The sequence below is a fragment of the Dipteris shenzhenensis genome, chromosome 15 (genome assembly GCF_047967505.1).
Source record: "Dipteris shenzhenensis isolate YYH24624 ecotype China chromosome 15, Dip_SZ_1.0, whole genome shotgun sequence".
NCBI lineage: Eukaryota > Viridiplantae > Streptophyta > Polypodiopsida > Gleicheniales > Dipteridaceae > Dipteris > Dipteris shenzhenensis.
The window spans coordinates 48,072,389-48,090,518 of record NC_141610.1 but is presented as its reverse complement, the minus strand read 5'-3'; the positions used below and the strand labels follow the sequence as shown (position 1 = coordinate 48,090,518).

General features: G+C 41.2%; 1 protein-coding gene across 1 annotated transcript; it reads right to left on the bottom strand.

Annotated features, from left to right (window-relative positions):
• Positions 1 to 5,732: 5,732 nt before the first annotated feature.
• LOC147893914 (uncharacterized) lies at positions 5,733 to 7,222 on the bottom strand. The gene is made up of 2 exons (XM_087386273.1): positions 6,828 to 7,222; positions 5,733 to 6,461 (listed from the first exon to the last, which is right to left on the bottom strand). The coding sequence occupies exons 1-2, from the start codon at positions 7,012 to 7,014 to the stop codon at positions 6,172 to 6,174; spliced, it is 477 nt and encodes a 158-aa protein (XP_087242399.1). The 5' UTR covers positions 7,015 to 7,222; the 3' UTR covers positions 5,733 to 6,171.
• Positions 7,223 to 18,130: the final 10,908 nt, after the last annotated feature.

Below are 18,130 nucleotides of genomic sequence, written 5' to 3'. Positions count from 1 at the left end.
TACCACCCCCCCTTGATGCTCTATGATCCCAATGTTATCTGCCTTTGCACTCACCTAGAGTAGAAATGCTAGCACTAATGGAGACCCTTCATTCGCACATTCGATTCCATGCACATCTGCATGTCACCAACTTAGATGACATGCTCACAGAGGGCCTCTTTATGGCTATGCTATATGGGTTCCCCCTAGATGTTGATGAAGACCTCAGTGTTTTTAGAGCAGAGTACTCTTGACTTGTTGAAGGGGCTGTAATCTGAGTCCTGGCAATGTGCATGGTCTTCGAAGTTCAGCCTCTCCATCATATCCTCCTTTGGCTCCCTAAAACTTTTTAATGCAACAAGCTAGACTAGTGGAAAACTGAGTTGTACAAATTCCCTCTTGCTCAGATGAGGTTCTCAGCAATGGCTAGATGTAATCTTTTGGCCTCTAAGGCTCTCAATGACATTTTGGCTCACTCAATGTAATGTTTTGTTCTCTAACGCTCTCAGCAATTATTGAGCTTTTATTACATTTATGTAATCTGTTTTTGTCCAATTTAAGGCTCTCAGTATGCACTGTTGTTAACTTTTATATTTTGAATGGTTATGGTTGCTAGCTGTAATCTTTTGGACTTGAAGGCTCTCAGCAATTGCCAAGTTTTTATAAATGTAAGATCCTTTGTTCAATTTTTTCTCAATATAAGTTATTAATTTTTATATAACCTGTTATTGGATGTAGATGTACATTGTAATCTCTTTTGCTCAATTCTCACTCGATAAGTTATACTTTTTTCCCTCATTTATATTTACTGCAAACGACTAAAATGCCAAGAAAGAAGGACTATCTTTATGTGACTAAAATAGTGCCAAAATAAGTCCAAGGACCCACCATTGTGGTTACATGGAGATATATCTAGCAAAATACAATTAAACTTTTAGAAAATGCAATTGATGATATGGCCCCTGAGGGGTCCCCTCTAGGGAAAAGGGTCATATCGACATGCATTATACAACATCCAGGATGCCACTGGACAAAAATGACATGTCAATGGTATGATGTAGAAGACAAAATAAAATTACCGCAACCAATTATTACGCACATTACAGAGTTCACAAAGATGCTCGCCCGGGAGGAAGTAGAAGGAGATAGCGCAAATGAAGAATGCCCATGATAACACCATTCAAATATCGAGAAAGAGTGAAGGTGGTGGTGGTTGTCAGATGAGAGTGAATGAAGATGGCACCCAAGCGACAAGTGACGACAGAAAGGACATTCTGAACAAGCAAATGTTTGGATCGCTCATTTCTGTGATCATGATAGAAAAGGACATTCAAACAAGCAAATGTTTGGATCGCCCATTTGTACTAAACTCATTGTAAAGGAAAAATTAAATTATTGAAAAGGCCAGAGGAGATCCTTTGTACAAAGACTCATCCAGCGCAATATTTGTTGTAAAACTTATGACATGATAATGTAAAATTGCAAGCATAGCTATTGCTATTTTTTGGAGTACAAAAGAGGCTTCCATCATGTCTCATGTGTATATAAACCTTTTAATTTCTTGAATATTCAAGAGTGTTATAGTTTTCTGCATTGAAAGTAAAAAGAGTCTTACAGGTCTCTTATGTATACATTTTTAAAATGTTGTGAATCCTCAATAGCATGGTTTTTCATGGATTTAAACTAATAACTAGGATTTTTTATTTTAAGAATATGATTCTTATAAACAAGAAATAGAAATTTAGGATTTAATAGTAGTTTTTGCATTATTTGTACAACATTGTAGAGAGATATTTTGAAATGTCTTATGTGAAAATGATAGTGCCAGAAAGTAAACTTTTGATTCTCGAATGACAGTTTCATAAAGTAAACTTTTCAGTTGGGAAGAATTTTAAGGAATAGTCCAAAAGTAGACATATGAGTCCAAAATTAATGAAATAAGTGTTTCAAGCAGGAGCTGCACAATGTGCAGAGAGAAAACATGAGCATCAATGACTACCACATGAAGGTAAAGAAAATTGCGGATGCACTTGCTTCCATTGGGTCGCCAGTGGATGATGACGATTTGGTTTCTGTGACCTTGAATGGTCTAGGAAAGGATTATGCACAATTTCGGACATCCATTGCCGTCCGTGAAAAATTTCCAGATTTTGAGGAGTTGATTGCTCTTCTAATTTCTGAAGAGCAGAGAAATGGGGGTGCATCTTCTTCAGCAGGAACTTCAAAAGAAACTGTCTTCTACTCAAATGCTGGCAGAGGTAGAGGCAGAGGTAGAGGAGGCCGATTTGCAGGCCATGGTAGAAATCAGAATATGCAGCAAACGCAAGAAAACCAGTCCTATGCAGGAGGACGTGGTAACTCTAGAGGCAGGGGGAGCCAAAGAGGCCGTGGTGGATGGCAGAGAAGCCAAAATGCAAACAGCAATGTTGAATGCTACTATTGTGGCAAAATGGGTCATATGGCTAAGGACTGCTATAAAAAGCAGAATGACATTATGAGTGGAAAATTGCAGCAAGGCAATTATGCATCTTCTAGCAGGCAGGGTGATGACAGAAATGAGCATCTATTTATGGTGCAGCATATGACCAATTCTGTGACAAGTGCAGAAGAACAAAATGATGTGTGGTATGTTGACTCAGGTGCGTCAAACCACATGACAGGTCATGCAGAATGGATGCAAGATGCAAGGAAGATGGAAAAGCCAGGATTTGTGGAGACTGGTGATGATACTGCACATCCTATTGTGCAGATTGGCAAAATTCCTTTGTCTATGCAGGATGGGAAAAAGAAATACTTGTCTGATGTATTTCATGTCCCGAACATCACCAAGAACCTGGTTTCTGTTGGTCAGATGGTTGAGCAGGGCTTGCAGGTCAGATTTAATCCTCATGGATGCTTTGTTGAGGATATGAAAAATAATGGTCGCTTGATAGCAAAAGGAAAGAAGAAGGGCAGGATGTTTACGTTGGATGCAGACATGCCTGAATTGAGTGCAGCAATGTTTGCACATGGGACCGGTGTAGTTGCAGATATTGATATCTGGCACAAACACATTGGTCACGTTAATATACAGCGACTTAAATCAATGCAAGCCCAAAATATTGTTGTAGGTTTGCCTAAATTCAAGGTTGCAGAAATGCACAAGGTTTGTGAAGCCTGTCAATTTGGGAAACAGGCAAGGAAACCTTTTCCTAGGCATGTTCAAGAGAGTAAAAAGCCATTGGAATTAATCCACTCTGATGTGTGGACTACAAAAGCTGCATCTATTGGAGGCTGTCACTATTTTGTCACATTTATTGATGACTTCAGCAGAAAACTATGGGTGTATTTTATGAAAAAGAAAAGTGAAGTGTTTGGGCACTTCAAAGCTTTCAAAGCTGTGGTTGAAAAAGAAACAGGCCTGCAAATAAAATGCCTAAGGTCAGATGGAGGGGGAGAGTACCTCTCAAATGAGTTTGCAAGGTTCTTGCAGGAGCATGGTATAAAGCAGCAATATTCATGCAGTCATACCCCACAGCAAAATGGAATTGCAGAAAGAAAAAACAGGCATATTGGAGAGGTATCTCGGGCTATGCTAAATGAAAAAGATCTACCAGATTATTATTGGGCTGAAGCAGTTGCTACAGCAGTCTATATAATGAACAGGACTCCCACTGCAACAATACATGGCATGACGCCAGAGGAGATGTATACTGGTAGGAAACCAGATATTTCTCATTTGAAGATTTTTGGTTGCATTGCCTATGTCCATGTGCCAGATGAGTTGAGGTCCAAGTTGGATCCAAAAGCTGAGAAGTGCGTCTTTATTGGTTATTCTCTGCAGCAGAAAGGGTATAGATGCTATAACCCTTCTACACGTAAGTTCACAGTGAGCAGAGATGTTGTTTTTGATGAGATGAGCAGCTGGTATAAACCAGTAAATGTGATGATTGATGTAGATGCACAAAATGGTAATGCTGCACAGAATGCACAGCAGCAATCACAAAATATCAGTGGACCTGGAGTGTCCTCTACCAGTGGTTCACATGCTTTGCCATGGACAGGCAGATTGAGATCAAGAGAATCCCCTCAAAGCAATGCAGAGAGTGGTACGCAGGTATCACGAAAAGGAAAAGAGAAGGTAGATCAGCCCATGTTTGATGTGAATGCAGGTCACTCTTGTGTGGATGGTGAATCCAGTGGCTCAGAACAGAGCATTTTTGATACCGAGTAGCATATGACAGTGGTACATAGCATCTGAGAGTATGAGAATAGTACCTAGAGAGTACTAAAGTATAGTATTGAGTAACATATGATAGTGGTACATAGCATGTAGGATTATGACAGTAGTACTGAATAGCTTATGGCAGGGGTTAATAGAACCTTAACGGTGTTAAATAGTACTAAATAAAACTAGCATATGACAGTCATACTTAGCATCTGAGACTAGTAATAGCATATATCAATTGGGTACTAAACAATACTAAATAGTACTAGTACTCATAATATGTATCAAGTACTAATAAGTAGTGGCACTAGCATGTATTATAGTGAAAGTTTAATGTTGTTTAGTACTAAATAGTATTCAATAAACTAAATAGTATAAATAGTACTAATAGCGCTACTACTCATCCAATACACCTTTGCAAAATAAAGGTGATACATACTCTTAAGCTTCAAGTAGTGGGTGGGATGTCGTGCATACTCATTTGGGCTAAGCCTTCACTTGCAAACATCCTTCTTGTTTGGAGACACCCTAGTGTTGTTGCTCCAGAAGCCGATGAAAGAATTAACCACCTCAAAATCTTGCCTGCACCTTCGACTTCCATTAGCCCATTTGAAATTTGCTCTTTTATATTGATAAAATGCATCTTAAAATTGTGTGGTTGAATACCAAGAGATTTAGCCAATTTGATATCACTAAATTGTTTTGTTGCTGATGTGTTGGCAATCATGTGGAGCACAGCTATCTTTGCAGCCAACCTTTCAATACTTTGCAGTCCTTTGATGATAGCCAGTGACGTCTTCAAGTTAGCAATAATCGCCATTGATATTGACTCCTTTGAAAATTTTGTCTCATTCCCAACCTCTTTCATGTCTAGTCAAAATGTCTGCCTTTCCTCTCAAGTCAAGTTTTCTGGTCACTTATTTGAAATATCACACAATTGCTAAGGTCATGTGTCACATTCTCTGAATGGATAAATTTGGTAGAGATGAGCAAGATTCATCTTCACTTAGCAAAACTATGTTAGATGGCAGTGGGCTAAGGGGATGACATCAACATTAGACTCCACTACATTTGCAGTTGAATCATCCATCATGCACACAACCTTGCAATTGGCTACACTTCAATGATCTATCTTGCACACAATTGAGGGACTCGGAGGCTAATCTCAACAGCTTAATGAATGGTGACACCAAGTATTGATGAACCAATACAAGCATGCTTAGTGAAGAAATATTACCTATTGGAAAGAGAATATCGCGTCTGTTGTACCTTTTCATGTTACTTCTGATTTAGATCACATCAAACAACAACAATTAGTGTCTGCGACCTATGTGTAAGAGAGAGCTTAAGAGAGGGAGAGTGTCAAAAGGAGCAAGGGAGGAACCTATTTGAGATAACAGCAGAGGGATTGGAAGCATGTGAGTGAGAGAGACGAAGCCTGCGAGATAGCAAGATAGATTGGAGATGGAGAGAGAGAGAGAGAGAGAGAGAGAGAGAAAGAGAGAGAGAGAGAGAGAGAATCTACTCGAGGGACATTGAGATAGCTTAAGGTATATACGAGACATGGGTCAATCTAAATTCATTAAGATGGAACGGCGCTTGTGGGAAAGAAGCCTGTTCTCATCGACAAGCACCAAGACAAGAGCATCAGCTTCAAATCAGGGAATTGCGGGCAAATACCAATACAGCACCGATCTCAATTCAGGTTCCTTAAACAATATAGCCAAATATGGGTGTCGGAAAGATCATACCAATCCATAAGCAATGGCATACTAGGACGTACTAATAATGTCTTATCAAAGGTGCACAGATAGGGAGCGGGTGCACAGCCAGAGTTCCTTGAAGGGACTGATCCATTACAATACAGTAACGATGACAGGGCACCTAACTAGGTATCAGACCAGAGCGAGTACTAAATTACTCTGTTGGATCCAGGAACGTCAGGCCTAACAAGAATGTACAAGTTTAAATCAGAGCTGGGAGAGTCAGTGCGTACTCCAACTGTGGAACACCGACCGGATCAACAAAATAGCAGCGACTGGCATGGCTGTCAAAGCAATCGAAAATAGGGAGAGTGCTACGCTGGGACGTATTTTGAGCAATTGATCCTGCAGGCTACCCAGCATAAAACCTACGTCCGCTCGATAGGCTGGGTAGCACGACTTCTCCCAGTCCATCCATTCTTCTGGCAATCCTTCTATTGATTCCTGCATTCGCAGCCGTTGAATTCTCCTCCTAAGCACACTCATGCTTGCGTCCACAATGCCCGAGCCTCCTGCACAAACGCAAAACTGTCATTAGGACCTGGCTAACTGTAGCGTAAATTATCAAACGAGGGGCAGACAACACCTTTGCTCTTCTCTCCCTCATTCAAGTGTGTGTCTGTCTAGCTGGTAGCTTCCGTAATGCAAAATTAGCTTCAGATGCTGCGTGTTCGTTTTTTAGTATCTCTCTTGCCCACCATACAGAGCTCACACTTCACCTCAAAGATAGTACGGAGTCTCTCTCTCTCTCTCTCTCATTTCCTGTTCGCAAGTGATGCGACGTTAGAGACTTCCTGGACGGTTCGGTTGCCTAAACCAACTGCACTTCCAAGTTCAAAGCACTGAAAAATAGAGCCCTTCTTCAAGAGATATCTCACCTGAGCCATACTCAGGGCCAGCTCCGAAATTCGCGTTGGCAGAAGATGCACGCACTCCTAAAACCTTGCACGCCCGTCTAGAGATGCTGGAGACTCTACGGTGCGTTGCTTTGGCCTGGAGACTCGAGAAATAGAGCAGCCCGCTTCGTCCAGTCATAACCTGCCGTTGCATGATGATTGCAGACATGCAGAGGGGCCGGCTGAGCTAGAGCAGCGGATTAAGGTAGCAGGAGCTGGGAAGGAAGCTGTGACAGAGGGCTGAAGGGTCGATTCAAGGCAGCATGAAGCGGCGAAAAGATGGCGAGACGTTGAAGTTTTAGCTAAGGAGGAGCCGACCACGGCCGACCCACGAGGTGAGGATGAGATTGGGATCCGGGAGGAAGAGGACGAGAGATCTGATCATGAAGAGAGCACGGCGATAGTGATCAAAAGATGTAGCTCAAGCAAAGTAAGGAATCCCATTGGATGTACGTGTGAATGTTCAAGTATCACGCTTTTATCATTATTAGCACTTTTTGAAGTCAAAAGGTCCATGTGTCCATCCAGCCAGCATTGCCCGCTCGAGAGCTTGCACGGGTGTAGGTTGAGGTGTCATCAACATGCTCCATGCCCGGCATGGTCATGGGTTTTGTAAAAAATGGGGGGCATCCATCTCCCTTTGAGCCCCTTGCCCAAGCCCCGCCCAGGCCTGCACGTCAATGAGAACACAAACTCCCCGGGGGTCTATGCTTGTCAATTCTTCGATATTCTTGGCTCAGTGTTCGAAGGGTATGCAAACGCACCTAGCCCACCAAAGAGCTTGCATGTGCATGCATTTAGCAATGCGTAATGGACAAAGAAATGTCACCTAATGATTTCAACACGTAGAGGTGGTCTAGTGGTTAAAGTGTGAAATCCCAAAAGAGGAGGCCCTTTAAATCCCATCCATGGGTTGTTAGTTGTTGGAGTACTTTTAGACATTATCTTGGGCAGCATGCTTGGGCCACGCAACTTTCCTTTCCCACATAGGTTTACATCACAGGCAGATGCTTGTGAGCATGGAAAGAGGGGAAAATTCTCATCAGTGGGGACAGCATCCACCAATCCATATGTGCCCGACTGTCAAACCCTCCGTAGATTCTCACCCTTATCCCTTGGCAAAATATTTTAGCCTCATCCTTTGTTGTCCCCTCTCCTTAGTTGAGTGAACAGAATTTTGCCATATACCTTGATTGTGTTCTCACATTGCTACCCCTCATACTGCATTCTTGGCTCTACAGTCCAAAATCTCTCAAGGAAAGGTGGGGGTCCAGACCAAGCACATGTCCTTTACAAGAGCAGATAGTAGTAAGCAAGGGAAATCATCTACATGTAACCATGCACATGAGAATGCATGATCATAGATGGTCAAAAGGTGCACTACAAAGAAATCCTATGTATGATGTGTGTTCAAGGGGTATTAAAAAAACCCCTCAACTAGAATTTTTTCCTCAATAAAACCACCCCTCTTTACTTATGAATTTTTGGAGGTGAACCCCCCGAGGCTAGATGGGAACACTCCAAACATCAAGTCCCTAGAGACTCTCAAGAGGGAGGTGTTTTTGTATTTTTATGCACTTCGTCTCATGCACTATGTTTTATACACCATATGTTGCACTAACATGTGTATTTTTGTATATACAAAGATTGTATCCAATATAGTTTTTTCACCCAAAAAGATTTTCCGATCAGCAAGATGGAAGGTTCCACGGGCACTAACTGTAAGCATGGGTTAGTTCAATGAGGCAAAAACAAGCTTATAAAGTAGGTGCCTCAAGAGCAATCATTAGGGCATATTCTTTGCTCAAAGGAGAGAGAAAGATGGAGAGCATAAAAGAAAGCATGGATAGGCTAAATATTTTCAAGATAAAGATTATACAGGATACAAAGTCAATGCTTGAATAGGAGCCCAAACCCTGAGCTTGCAAGTGTGGTGGATTGGGAGTCAGATGCATTTAGTTGGCTTGATTCGTAAATTGGCAATGTGCACACACAGTTCAAGGAGGTGTGTGCTAAAAGTACATTAGTTGCCGTGAATCTCAATGAAATAAAGATAAGAAAGAAATAGAATATATGCTACACAAAGTTAAAGTTCTATGATTGTATATGAAGAATCACTTGATTGAGAGCTGGGAGAAGAGATTGGCCTTGAAATTTGGAATTGCAAAGAAGCAAGCTAAGCAGTCAGTAGGAGGAAGGCACTTTAGTTTTGATAGGTAGGATGCTTGGAGGCATCATGCAAAGGCTATAGCAATGAGCCGGTCATGTAGGAAATGTGACTATTGGAAATCTGACAAAGCAAAAGATCTTTTGGGAAGAGCAGTTGGGTCCAGACCTTATGGGATCGTGTATCCACTGGTCCATCTAGCAGGATGCATAGGTTTCAGCCAACAGAGAAGGTATGCTAGCAAGCTTTATAGGCGTAATGCTAGTAATGCTGGAAGCGTTTGTCCCAAGTTTCCTCTAGCTTCCATACAAGGAAGGGTCCTTCATGCATTATGTTGATTTGAACTTGAAGGCCATGGGCGAGTGTAGCCTAAACATATTTAAAAACTATTTACCTTAATGGGAGTTAGTTGTGCAATCGTTGATGGGTGCGTCTGCAAGTTAGCAAGCAACTACCATATGTAGTTAGTTAGTTGTTTGACTCATGGATCTATCACGTAGTATTTTGAATGCGGATATGGTGTTGTTGATCGAACTCTGTTTTGCCTAGTTCTATGCTTATCTTATATGCTGTTGTTATAGAAGCATTTGCAATATAAGAAATATGTAGTTGTTCACTTCAATTGATCATTTCTATGGCACTCAATCTTGAGTTGGTTTATTCTCTTTTGGAAGCTCTGAATGTATTCATGAAGATATCATATGTTTACTAACAAGTACGTTTTGGGATCTAATCTCTACCTATTACACTGGCAATCTTGCAAATAAATTGGGCATTTCGACCGAATGCAGCAAAGGAGTTGAAAGATGAAGTAGATAGGCAACATGTCAAAGACACAGGTGTTTTTACCCCAAGGGGATGGACAATCAAAACGACTTAATTGAATCCTGAAACAGTTGGTGACCAAAGAGATTAAGTCAACACAATCTGCGCCTACAAGCAATTTGGCACTACAAAGCAATCCGATGCTGTTGAATTGCAAGCATGAGAAGATAGAGCATATGGCTCCTTTGTGCAAATGCTATGGAAGCAGAGTGCATATGGTAGAAAAGCACATGCAAAGTCTAGTTGGTGGATCGAGAACCTTTAATGCTTGCAACGAGAGATCAATATTCTGTATTGTGCTCTCCAGTTGTTAAGGAAACTCCAACAAACATTTGTGAACGGTGGGGATTGTGAAGCACTTCAGGAGATTATCAACAATGTGTCGATTTGCAGTAGAAGAGGCATGAATTTTTGGCCGAGGAATCAGGGAGTATTGAGGTGAGCGTAGATAATTTAACCTGAAGATTAGAGGGAGAAAGAGTTGAGCAATTTTACAGAATGTTCATGGAGAGAGTGGTAGCAAATGTCAGACACAGAGGAAACTGAGTCATCTCCTTGGTGTATCAGTCATCTCTACTTCACAAGGGCCCGAGCAAGGGGTCGTCTTGATGCAAATGAGGAAGGATCTGGTGAGACGGTTGGAACGCAGGGAGAGGTAGGAGAACCATCCGTAATACAATTGGAATTGAAGGAAACCGTTTCGAGTTCAGAAGATGAAGATTGGGTTCTTGGGAACACAACATCTAGTGAGGATCCCTCCACGAGTTCGGGAGGAAGTTCAAAATACCAAGATGCAGTTAATGCAAAAAATCTTAGATGGTCTCCATCAAAAACCTTCATTCATGCAACTCTTGGATACCATGCAGTAGTGGGGTTGTATGTAGGAGTGCAAAGGCAATTGTTTGATCCACTCTCGAGTAAACCCTATCCAAGGAGAGCAAAACTAGTTGTTCCAATTATTCCAGTGGTCAATATGCAGAACCCCATAGTCCGCTCTGCTAAATTCACTAGCAAGACAAAAGAAGACCCTGATAGTAACATTGGGCAATTTGAGACCCGATGGGTAGCAAGTGGTTTCGAAGGTCAGCTTGGTGATGTGGTCAAGAAGGAACAATTGGCAGCAACCTTGGTAGGCAAGGCCATGAGTTGGTTCATTCAATATGGTATGAATCACTTTCCAGACTATGATGCTCTGAAACAAGCTTTTCTGTCAAGATTCGGACAAGAGAAAACACCAGAAGCAATCCTCAAGAAACTTCGACAATTGAAACAGAAGGATCTGTTAGTAGAAGACAACGCCTAGAAGTTTCGAGATCTGAACTAGAGGCTAGCCACCGCATAGAGACCGGCTGAGGAACAATTGGGAGATTACTTCTGCAAAGGGTTAAAAAAGGAATTGAGAAGTGCTGTGGCGAGAAGGGACACATTGCCAGGAGCCAATAACTTTGACAACATGGTCACAGCAGCACAAGGTGTAGAACGAAGATTTGGTATGACCAAAAGCAAATCAAGGAAGGGGAAAAAGAAGAAGGAAGAGGATGCAGATTTAGACATTGATTCGAACGAAGTCTCTAACACTGAGAGTGAGGATGATGATATGGAATCCGAGTCCAAGGAAGATGATTCGGATGCTTCGGATGATGAGGACATGAAGTCCAAGAGAAAAAGGAAAAAGGAATCCAAGAAGGGAAAGCCCAAGGGGAGCTCCAAGTTAAAGAAAAAGGCAAAAGCTTCCTCAGGGGATGACAAGCTGGAGTAAAAGATAAAAAAGCATTTGGAAAGTATGGGGCTATCAAAAGCCAGTTCATCTGAGAAAGCTCAATGTGAATTTTGCCTCAAATGTAATCATGATAGTGCCAATTGTTGGTACAATTCCAATTATAAGGGGCGGCTACCTCCTCACATGCAAGCTGCTATAGCAATGGCACAACCACCTGCTGCCAATCAAGTAGGGGTAAATGAGAATGCTAACCTGATAAGAAGTAATCCCCGACAAGCGAATATAAGTACGGATGCACAGAATTGCACATATTGTGGAAAAGCTAGGCATAGACAAGGTCCAGGATGTGAACTCTGGTGTACACATCGCAATGAGATGGGCATCCCCATTGTTCAATACCAGACATGATCACAAATGCAAAATGCACCTCGTCCACCACTAGGCCAATGCTGTGATATTACAGCTCAAGAAGAATGGGGTAGGGGAAGGACTGAGAAAATTGAAGTAGATAGAAGCACAAAAGAAGAATGATATGGAGCCAATATTGGCTATTTTATGTGATTGCTCAGGATGTCAGCATGAAAGTGACATGTCAGAAGGACAAAATGATTCGGCAGCATTGGTTGTAACAAGGTCTAAAGGACCAATCCCAAAGGGGGAAAAAATACCAATGGTAGATAAACGTAAACACCCAATTTATTGGGATGAGCAAAAGAAAGTTTTACATGAGGTTCTTAAAGCCTTGGATAAGGTGAATGCAGAGAAAAAGGTTAAGTGGGCATTGATGGATGCCACACAATCTATACATGCCCAAGGGAAAATGGGTGTATCAGTACAACCAACAGGGAACAAGATTCAACCTCAAGGTGCAAATCCAGCAGTGATTGAGATGGAACCAAAGGAAGATCAAGCTGATAGTAAATGGAGCATAGTACAATCGGAGGTATCTGATAGGCCAAAGAGGCTCAGCAAAGGGTTGGCATGCTTAAGGAATCAGAAAAGGTTGTTACAGGGGAACAAGAAGAATCGTTTCATAGCTTGCTCAAGGCGAAGATTAATATCACACTGGATCAACTTCTCAATGTGGTACCAGAATTGAAAACGCAATTGTTGGCTAAGTTGTCAGTTGACATGGGGAGCCTAACAGATGAGGTGAAAAAGGAAGAGGGAGAGTCTTTGGAAGTTGACCCAGCTATGAATGCACCATGGATAGAGGATGTGGATTATACTGTCCCACTTATTCAGGTGGAATATAAGTCACAGATGATACCAAAAGTTTTGCTAGATGGTGGGTCGAGGGTAAACATCTTGTTTAAAGACCTTTACAAGAAATTCTGCCTCAATGAATTAGAACCAACCCCTTTTCAAGTGAAGATTGTAGACCAAAGAAGGGTCCAACCTCTGGGAATTCTGCGGAATCAGTAGATTGGAGTTTGTGGATTGATGTTTATGGTTAGTTTTGTGGTCCTAAGATTGGAGGGAGATGAGCAATCTTTTGTATATCTGTGGGAGTACTTGGTGGTACCATTTCTTGCACATTTGGTGCATCGATAGCTTGCTGTCTGTTAACATAGTCTGTTAACATATGCAAGTGGATTCACATCCGTGAAAGTGATTCTCCTCATTTCCACATCCCTCATGGGTGCCTTATGTATCTTCTTCTCATTGAAGACTACATCATGGCTACGTATGATCTTCTTTGCTTCTAGATCCCAGAGACGATAGCCCATCCCTCCACTTTCACCATAACCCAGAAAGATGCATTTTCTAGACTTAGGATCTAGCTTCTTTTGAAGCTCTTTTGGCACATGTGCATATGCCTCACACCCAAATATATGCAAATGAGAGTAAGAGGACTTCTTGCCACTCCATGCCTCTTCAGGAATACCACCATCCAAACTCTTACTAGGTGATTTATTGATCACGTGCACTGCAGTCTTCATTGCCTCAGCCCAAAAGGCACCGAAAAGACTTGCATTGGAAAGAATGCATTGAAACCTTTTTCGAATGGTACAGTTCATCTTTTCTGCAACTGGATTTTGCTCTGGAGTACAAGGGGATGTGAGCTCCCTCTTAATCCCATGCGTATCACAGAAATGTTGAAAGTCATAAGAGAGATACTCTCCACCATTGTTAATCCGTAGGCATTTAAGCATTCTACCTGACTGATTCTCAACCAAGGCCATCCATTTCTGAAAACACATCACTCTTCCAAGCTATAGCATAAGCCCACACTTTCCTAGTTGCATCATCAATGAATGTCACATAGTATTCAGCCCTGCCTAATGACCGTGTAGGCATGGGACCACATACGTTTGAATGCACCAAATCAAGCTTTTCAAACTCTTTCTTTCCCCTTCTTTTATGGGCTTATTTAGTCTGATTCCCATAGAGACAATGCTCACAAAATTCAAAATTAGAGAAACTCAAATGTGGTACATAACCCAAATGGCATAAGAGTTTCATCCCATTTTGGCTCATATGGCCGAACCGGCAATGCCATAAAGAAGTGCTTGGCTGCTTGGTTATTGCAACAACATGATCAAACACCCCTGATACATGTAAGGGATACAAAGTCCCACACTTGGCACCCCTGGCCAAAATTATAAAGCAATTCTGAATTTTCCAACTCCTAAAACCAAAGATGGTCTGAAAACCAGCATCATCTAGCTGACCCATTGAAATGAGACTCTTGGTCAGCTTAGGCACATGTCTCACATTTTTCAAAATAAATGTAGACCCATTTGAAAAGGAAAACTTTATATCACCTACTCCCACTATCACATGCATAGTCATTTCCAAGATGCACACAACCTGTTTTTCCACTGTCATAATTGGAGAACCATTCCCTATGGGGAGTAACATGGAATGAAGCACCAGAATCCAAAATCCAATCCTGGGAATATGCATCATCTAAAGTGGTAAGCAACTCTGCAGATAAACTAGACATGAAGAGAATGTCATTGTCACTATCATGTGTGATTGCATTGATATCCTCGATCTTCACTTTTCCTTTGTCCTCACTTGGACTCTCTTCTTTCTGATTTCCATCTCAATTTGCATTCTTTTTCTTATCCTTTTGCTCTCTTTTAAGCTTGTAGCAATCCTTTTTCATGTGGCCCTTCTTGCTACAATAGTAACACTCAATGTTCCATGCCCTGGACTTGCTACGGGACTTCCCTCTTTCTTCAAACTTCCCCCCAAACTGTGATCTGCCCCTTTGTACATTTAAGGATGCATCCTGCTTGTTGCCTTCCATTGAATTCCATCTAATCTCCTCAGCCAACAAGCTACCAACCACATCATCAAAGTTCAATACTCCACCAGGTACAAGGTTACTGATAGTAGTACGAAAAGTATCCCATCAGGATGGTAATGAGCATAAGAGAAATATTGCCCTCATTTCTGCATTGAAGTTCAACTTTTGAGCTTGAAGCTGACTAAAAATGATATTAAATTTATTAAAGTGCAAAGCTATGGATACTCCCTCCTTCATGTGCAGCTCAAACAATTTGTTCATGAGATAGACTTTGTTTCTCATATGTAGCACATAGCTTTTTCCATAAACCTTCCATAGTCTTTTCAGTGACTACTGTGAAATAAACTGTCTCTCTAAGATGAAGTGTAATGGTAGACTTTGCCAATGCATCCAACTCATTCCATTCATGTGTGGACATAGCTATAGACTTAGCTGCAATCCCTTGCAAGAGTTTTATTAGCTTCTTTTGAATAAGCACATCCCTTATCTGTTCTTTCCACAAAGAAAATTTTGTCCCATCAAACTTTTTAATGCTGAAAAACTCCTTTTCAGACATGGAAGAGGATGCCATGATGCAAATAAAGCAAAATCCCAAATGCTAGTGTCTGCAAGAGAGAATCACACCAAATACTAGGTGCACCCAAATGTGTATGCCACAATAAAGTGAAGTATCACCAAAACTCAAAGCTCAAAGCATCAAAAGATATAGCAAACTCATGTGCATGTACTATGCATCCATATGAGCAAATTTGGTGCAAAAGAAAATGCCAGCTGCAATGGCAATCCAAATGCGAATAAGTGCCAAATGGCTCAAACATAAACACCGTCCATGGGCATATGCATCAACAATATCTCATCCAAGAGAGAATATCACTATCAGTGCATCAACTTCGATGTGTCAAAGCTGTCCCTCAACATAAAATAGCATCCATACATGTGCAAAGCATCCATAAAAAATAGCATCCCACAAGGCAATCTGGGCCTATCAGCACATCCAATAAGGATCGCAATGCATCCAAATGGCCTATAAATCATCCATACAACCCACTACCCACCACGAATGAGCACACATGGCTCAAACTACAACCAAAGTGATCTGCATAAGGTATGATCATGAAATCATGGTCCCACGGCAATGACTGCTGCTAAAAATAGAACCTGAGATGCCTCAAAACATGGGTGCCATTGCAGAATCGAACTCAGCAAGACAATCTGCAAATATCTCTCTTCTGTTGGAACTCCAAAATCCCAACCGATGAGTGAGAAATGGGAATCAACACTTATCCACCGCCATGTGGCATAAATCTAAGTTTTCAAAACCTTAGAATGAAAAATGCATAACAGAGAGACGAAATCAAATACACAGAGATCTATAAATTTGAAAATAATCCACTGAATCGTGTAAGAATTGACAGATAAGGGGTTTTCAGGCTTTCGAAATGCAATGGGATAGACAGTTTTGGAAACCGTGGTCCCAATCACTGGGTCCAACACGGACTGAAAGACGTTTTTGGAAACTGAACTATTTGTAAACTCCACCGGAGTGTGAATGATGTGCAACATAGAAGTTGTAGGACCTTGTGAGTCCACCGGAACTGATAGATCTGCAAATGGTTACTCCAAACTTGAGTTCCAACACACGGGCAGAAAAACGTTGAAACTGACACAATGAGTCAGAAATCCAACGAAATGATCCCAAATTCAAGAATGAAGGTGTTTCCAAGCTCTTGAAGTGAAATGGACACCAAAAGTAGGCAATGGTTGCCTCTACAAGTCAATAGGAGTCTTTGTCGTCGAATGGAACATGAAAAAGCTTTAAAAAAATGACTTTTTCTTTGAAAACACTTAACAGGCTCTCAAAACCACTTCGCAAAACCAAAGTGACTATTCCAAAGGTTCCTTCAAGGTCTCTGTGCACTCAGATGCAAGTAAAGTCACCCATAAAGCTTCCCACAGAGCTTCTCCTTCCTCCCATAGAGCTGCTGAGCTTCCAGGCATTCATGCACGATCAGCTAGATCACCCGGGCTCTGATACCAGTTGAGAGTGCTCTCAACAGAAGCAGAATGGAAGAGGGAGAGAGAGAAACAAAGAGCCACACAAGTTTTTGGTGGGGGCAGGACACCCTAATCTTCTTTTTCATTCATTTATATATGTGTTTGAGTATTGTACATAACTGGGGTAAAGGCACAGTGACCTTTAACCCCCACACAAGGATGTGTTTACTTGGCATTACATGGGATATGAAAGGAGTCGATCCATCTTTTTGCCACCATAGAATTAAGTTGAAGAAAGATACTATCCCAATGGTTCAACAAAGATATAGAATGAATCTAAACTATGCTCAGAGGGTAAAGGAGGAAATTGATAAGCTACTCAAGGTGCGGTTCATTTATCAAGTTGATAAGGTAACTTGGCTTTCACCTATAGTCATAGTACCTAAGAAGAATGGTAAGCTGACAGTATGATTTGATTATAGAAAATTAAATGCAGCAATAATAACCGACCCTTTTCCATTACCTTTTTGTGACACAATGCTTGATGCTATAGCTGGTCATGAAATGTATAGTTTCTTGGATGGTTTTAGTGGCTACAATCAGATAAGGATGGCCTTGGAGAACAGAGAGAAGACAGCTTTCATCATAGAGTGGGGAGTTTTGCCAGTAATGTTACGACTTTTAGTCTTAAGAATGCACCTTCAACATTTCAGAAATGGATCCAGGAAGTCTTTGGTCCTTACTTGACTACTTTCATCAGAGTTTTTCTGGATGATTTTTCGGTGTTTGGAAAAAAGAATCAGCATTTGCAGCATCTGAGACTATGGTTGGAGAGATGTAGAATTGCACAACTGAGTTTAAACCCGGAGAAATGTGCATTTGCTATAAAAAGAGGTGTCTTGCTGGGACATATAATTTCTGAAGAAGGGATGACCATAGACCCAACAAAAGTGGAAGTCATTCAGAACGCCCCTACACCTACAACCTTAAAGCAGTTATCATGCTTTGCTGGGAAAATTAAGTGGCATAGTAGATTTTTACGATATCTATCTCATGTTTGTGTACCTTTGACAAAGCTTACCAAGAAGGGGGAATTTTTAACATGGGAAGAACCACAACAAAAGGCTTTCATTTAATGAAAGAAAATGTTAGTGGTAGCCCCCATACTCAGCTAACTGGAAGTTGCCATTTCATATTTTTGTGGATGCTTCAGATGTGGCTATTGGAGCAGTGTTGATGCAATACTTTATTAAAGGTTGGTTTCAGCCTATATACTATGCAAGCAAGAGAATGACAAAAGCAGAACATAATTATAGTGT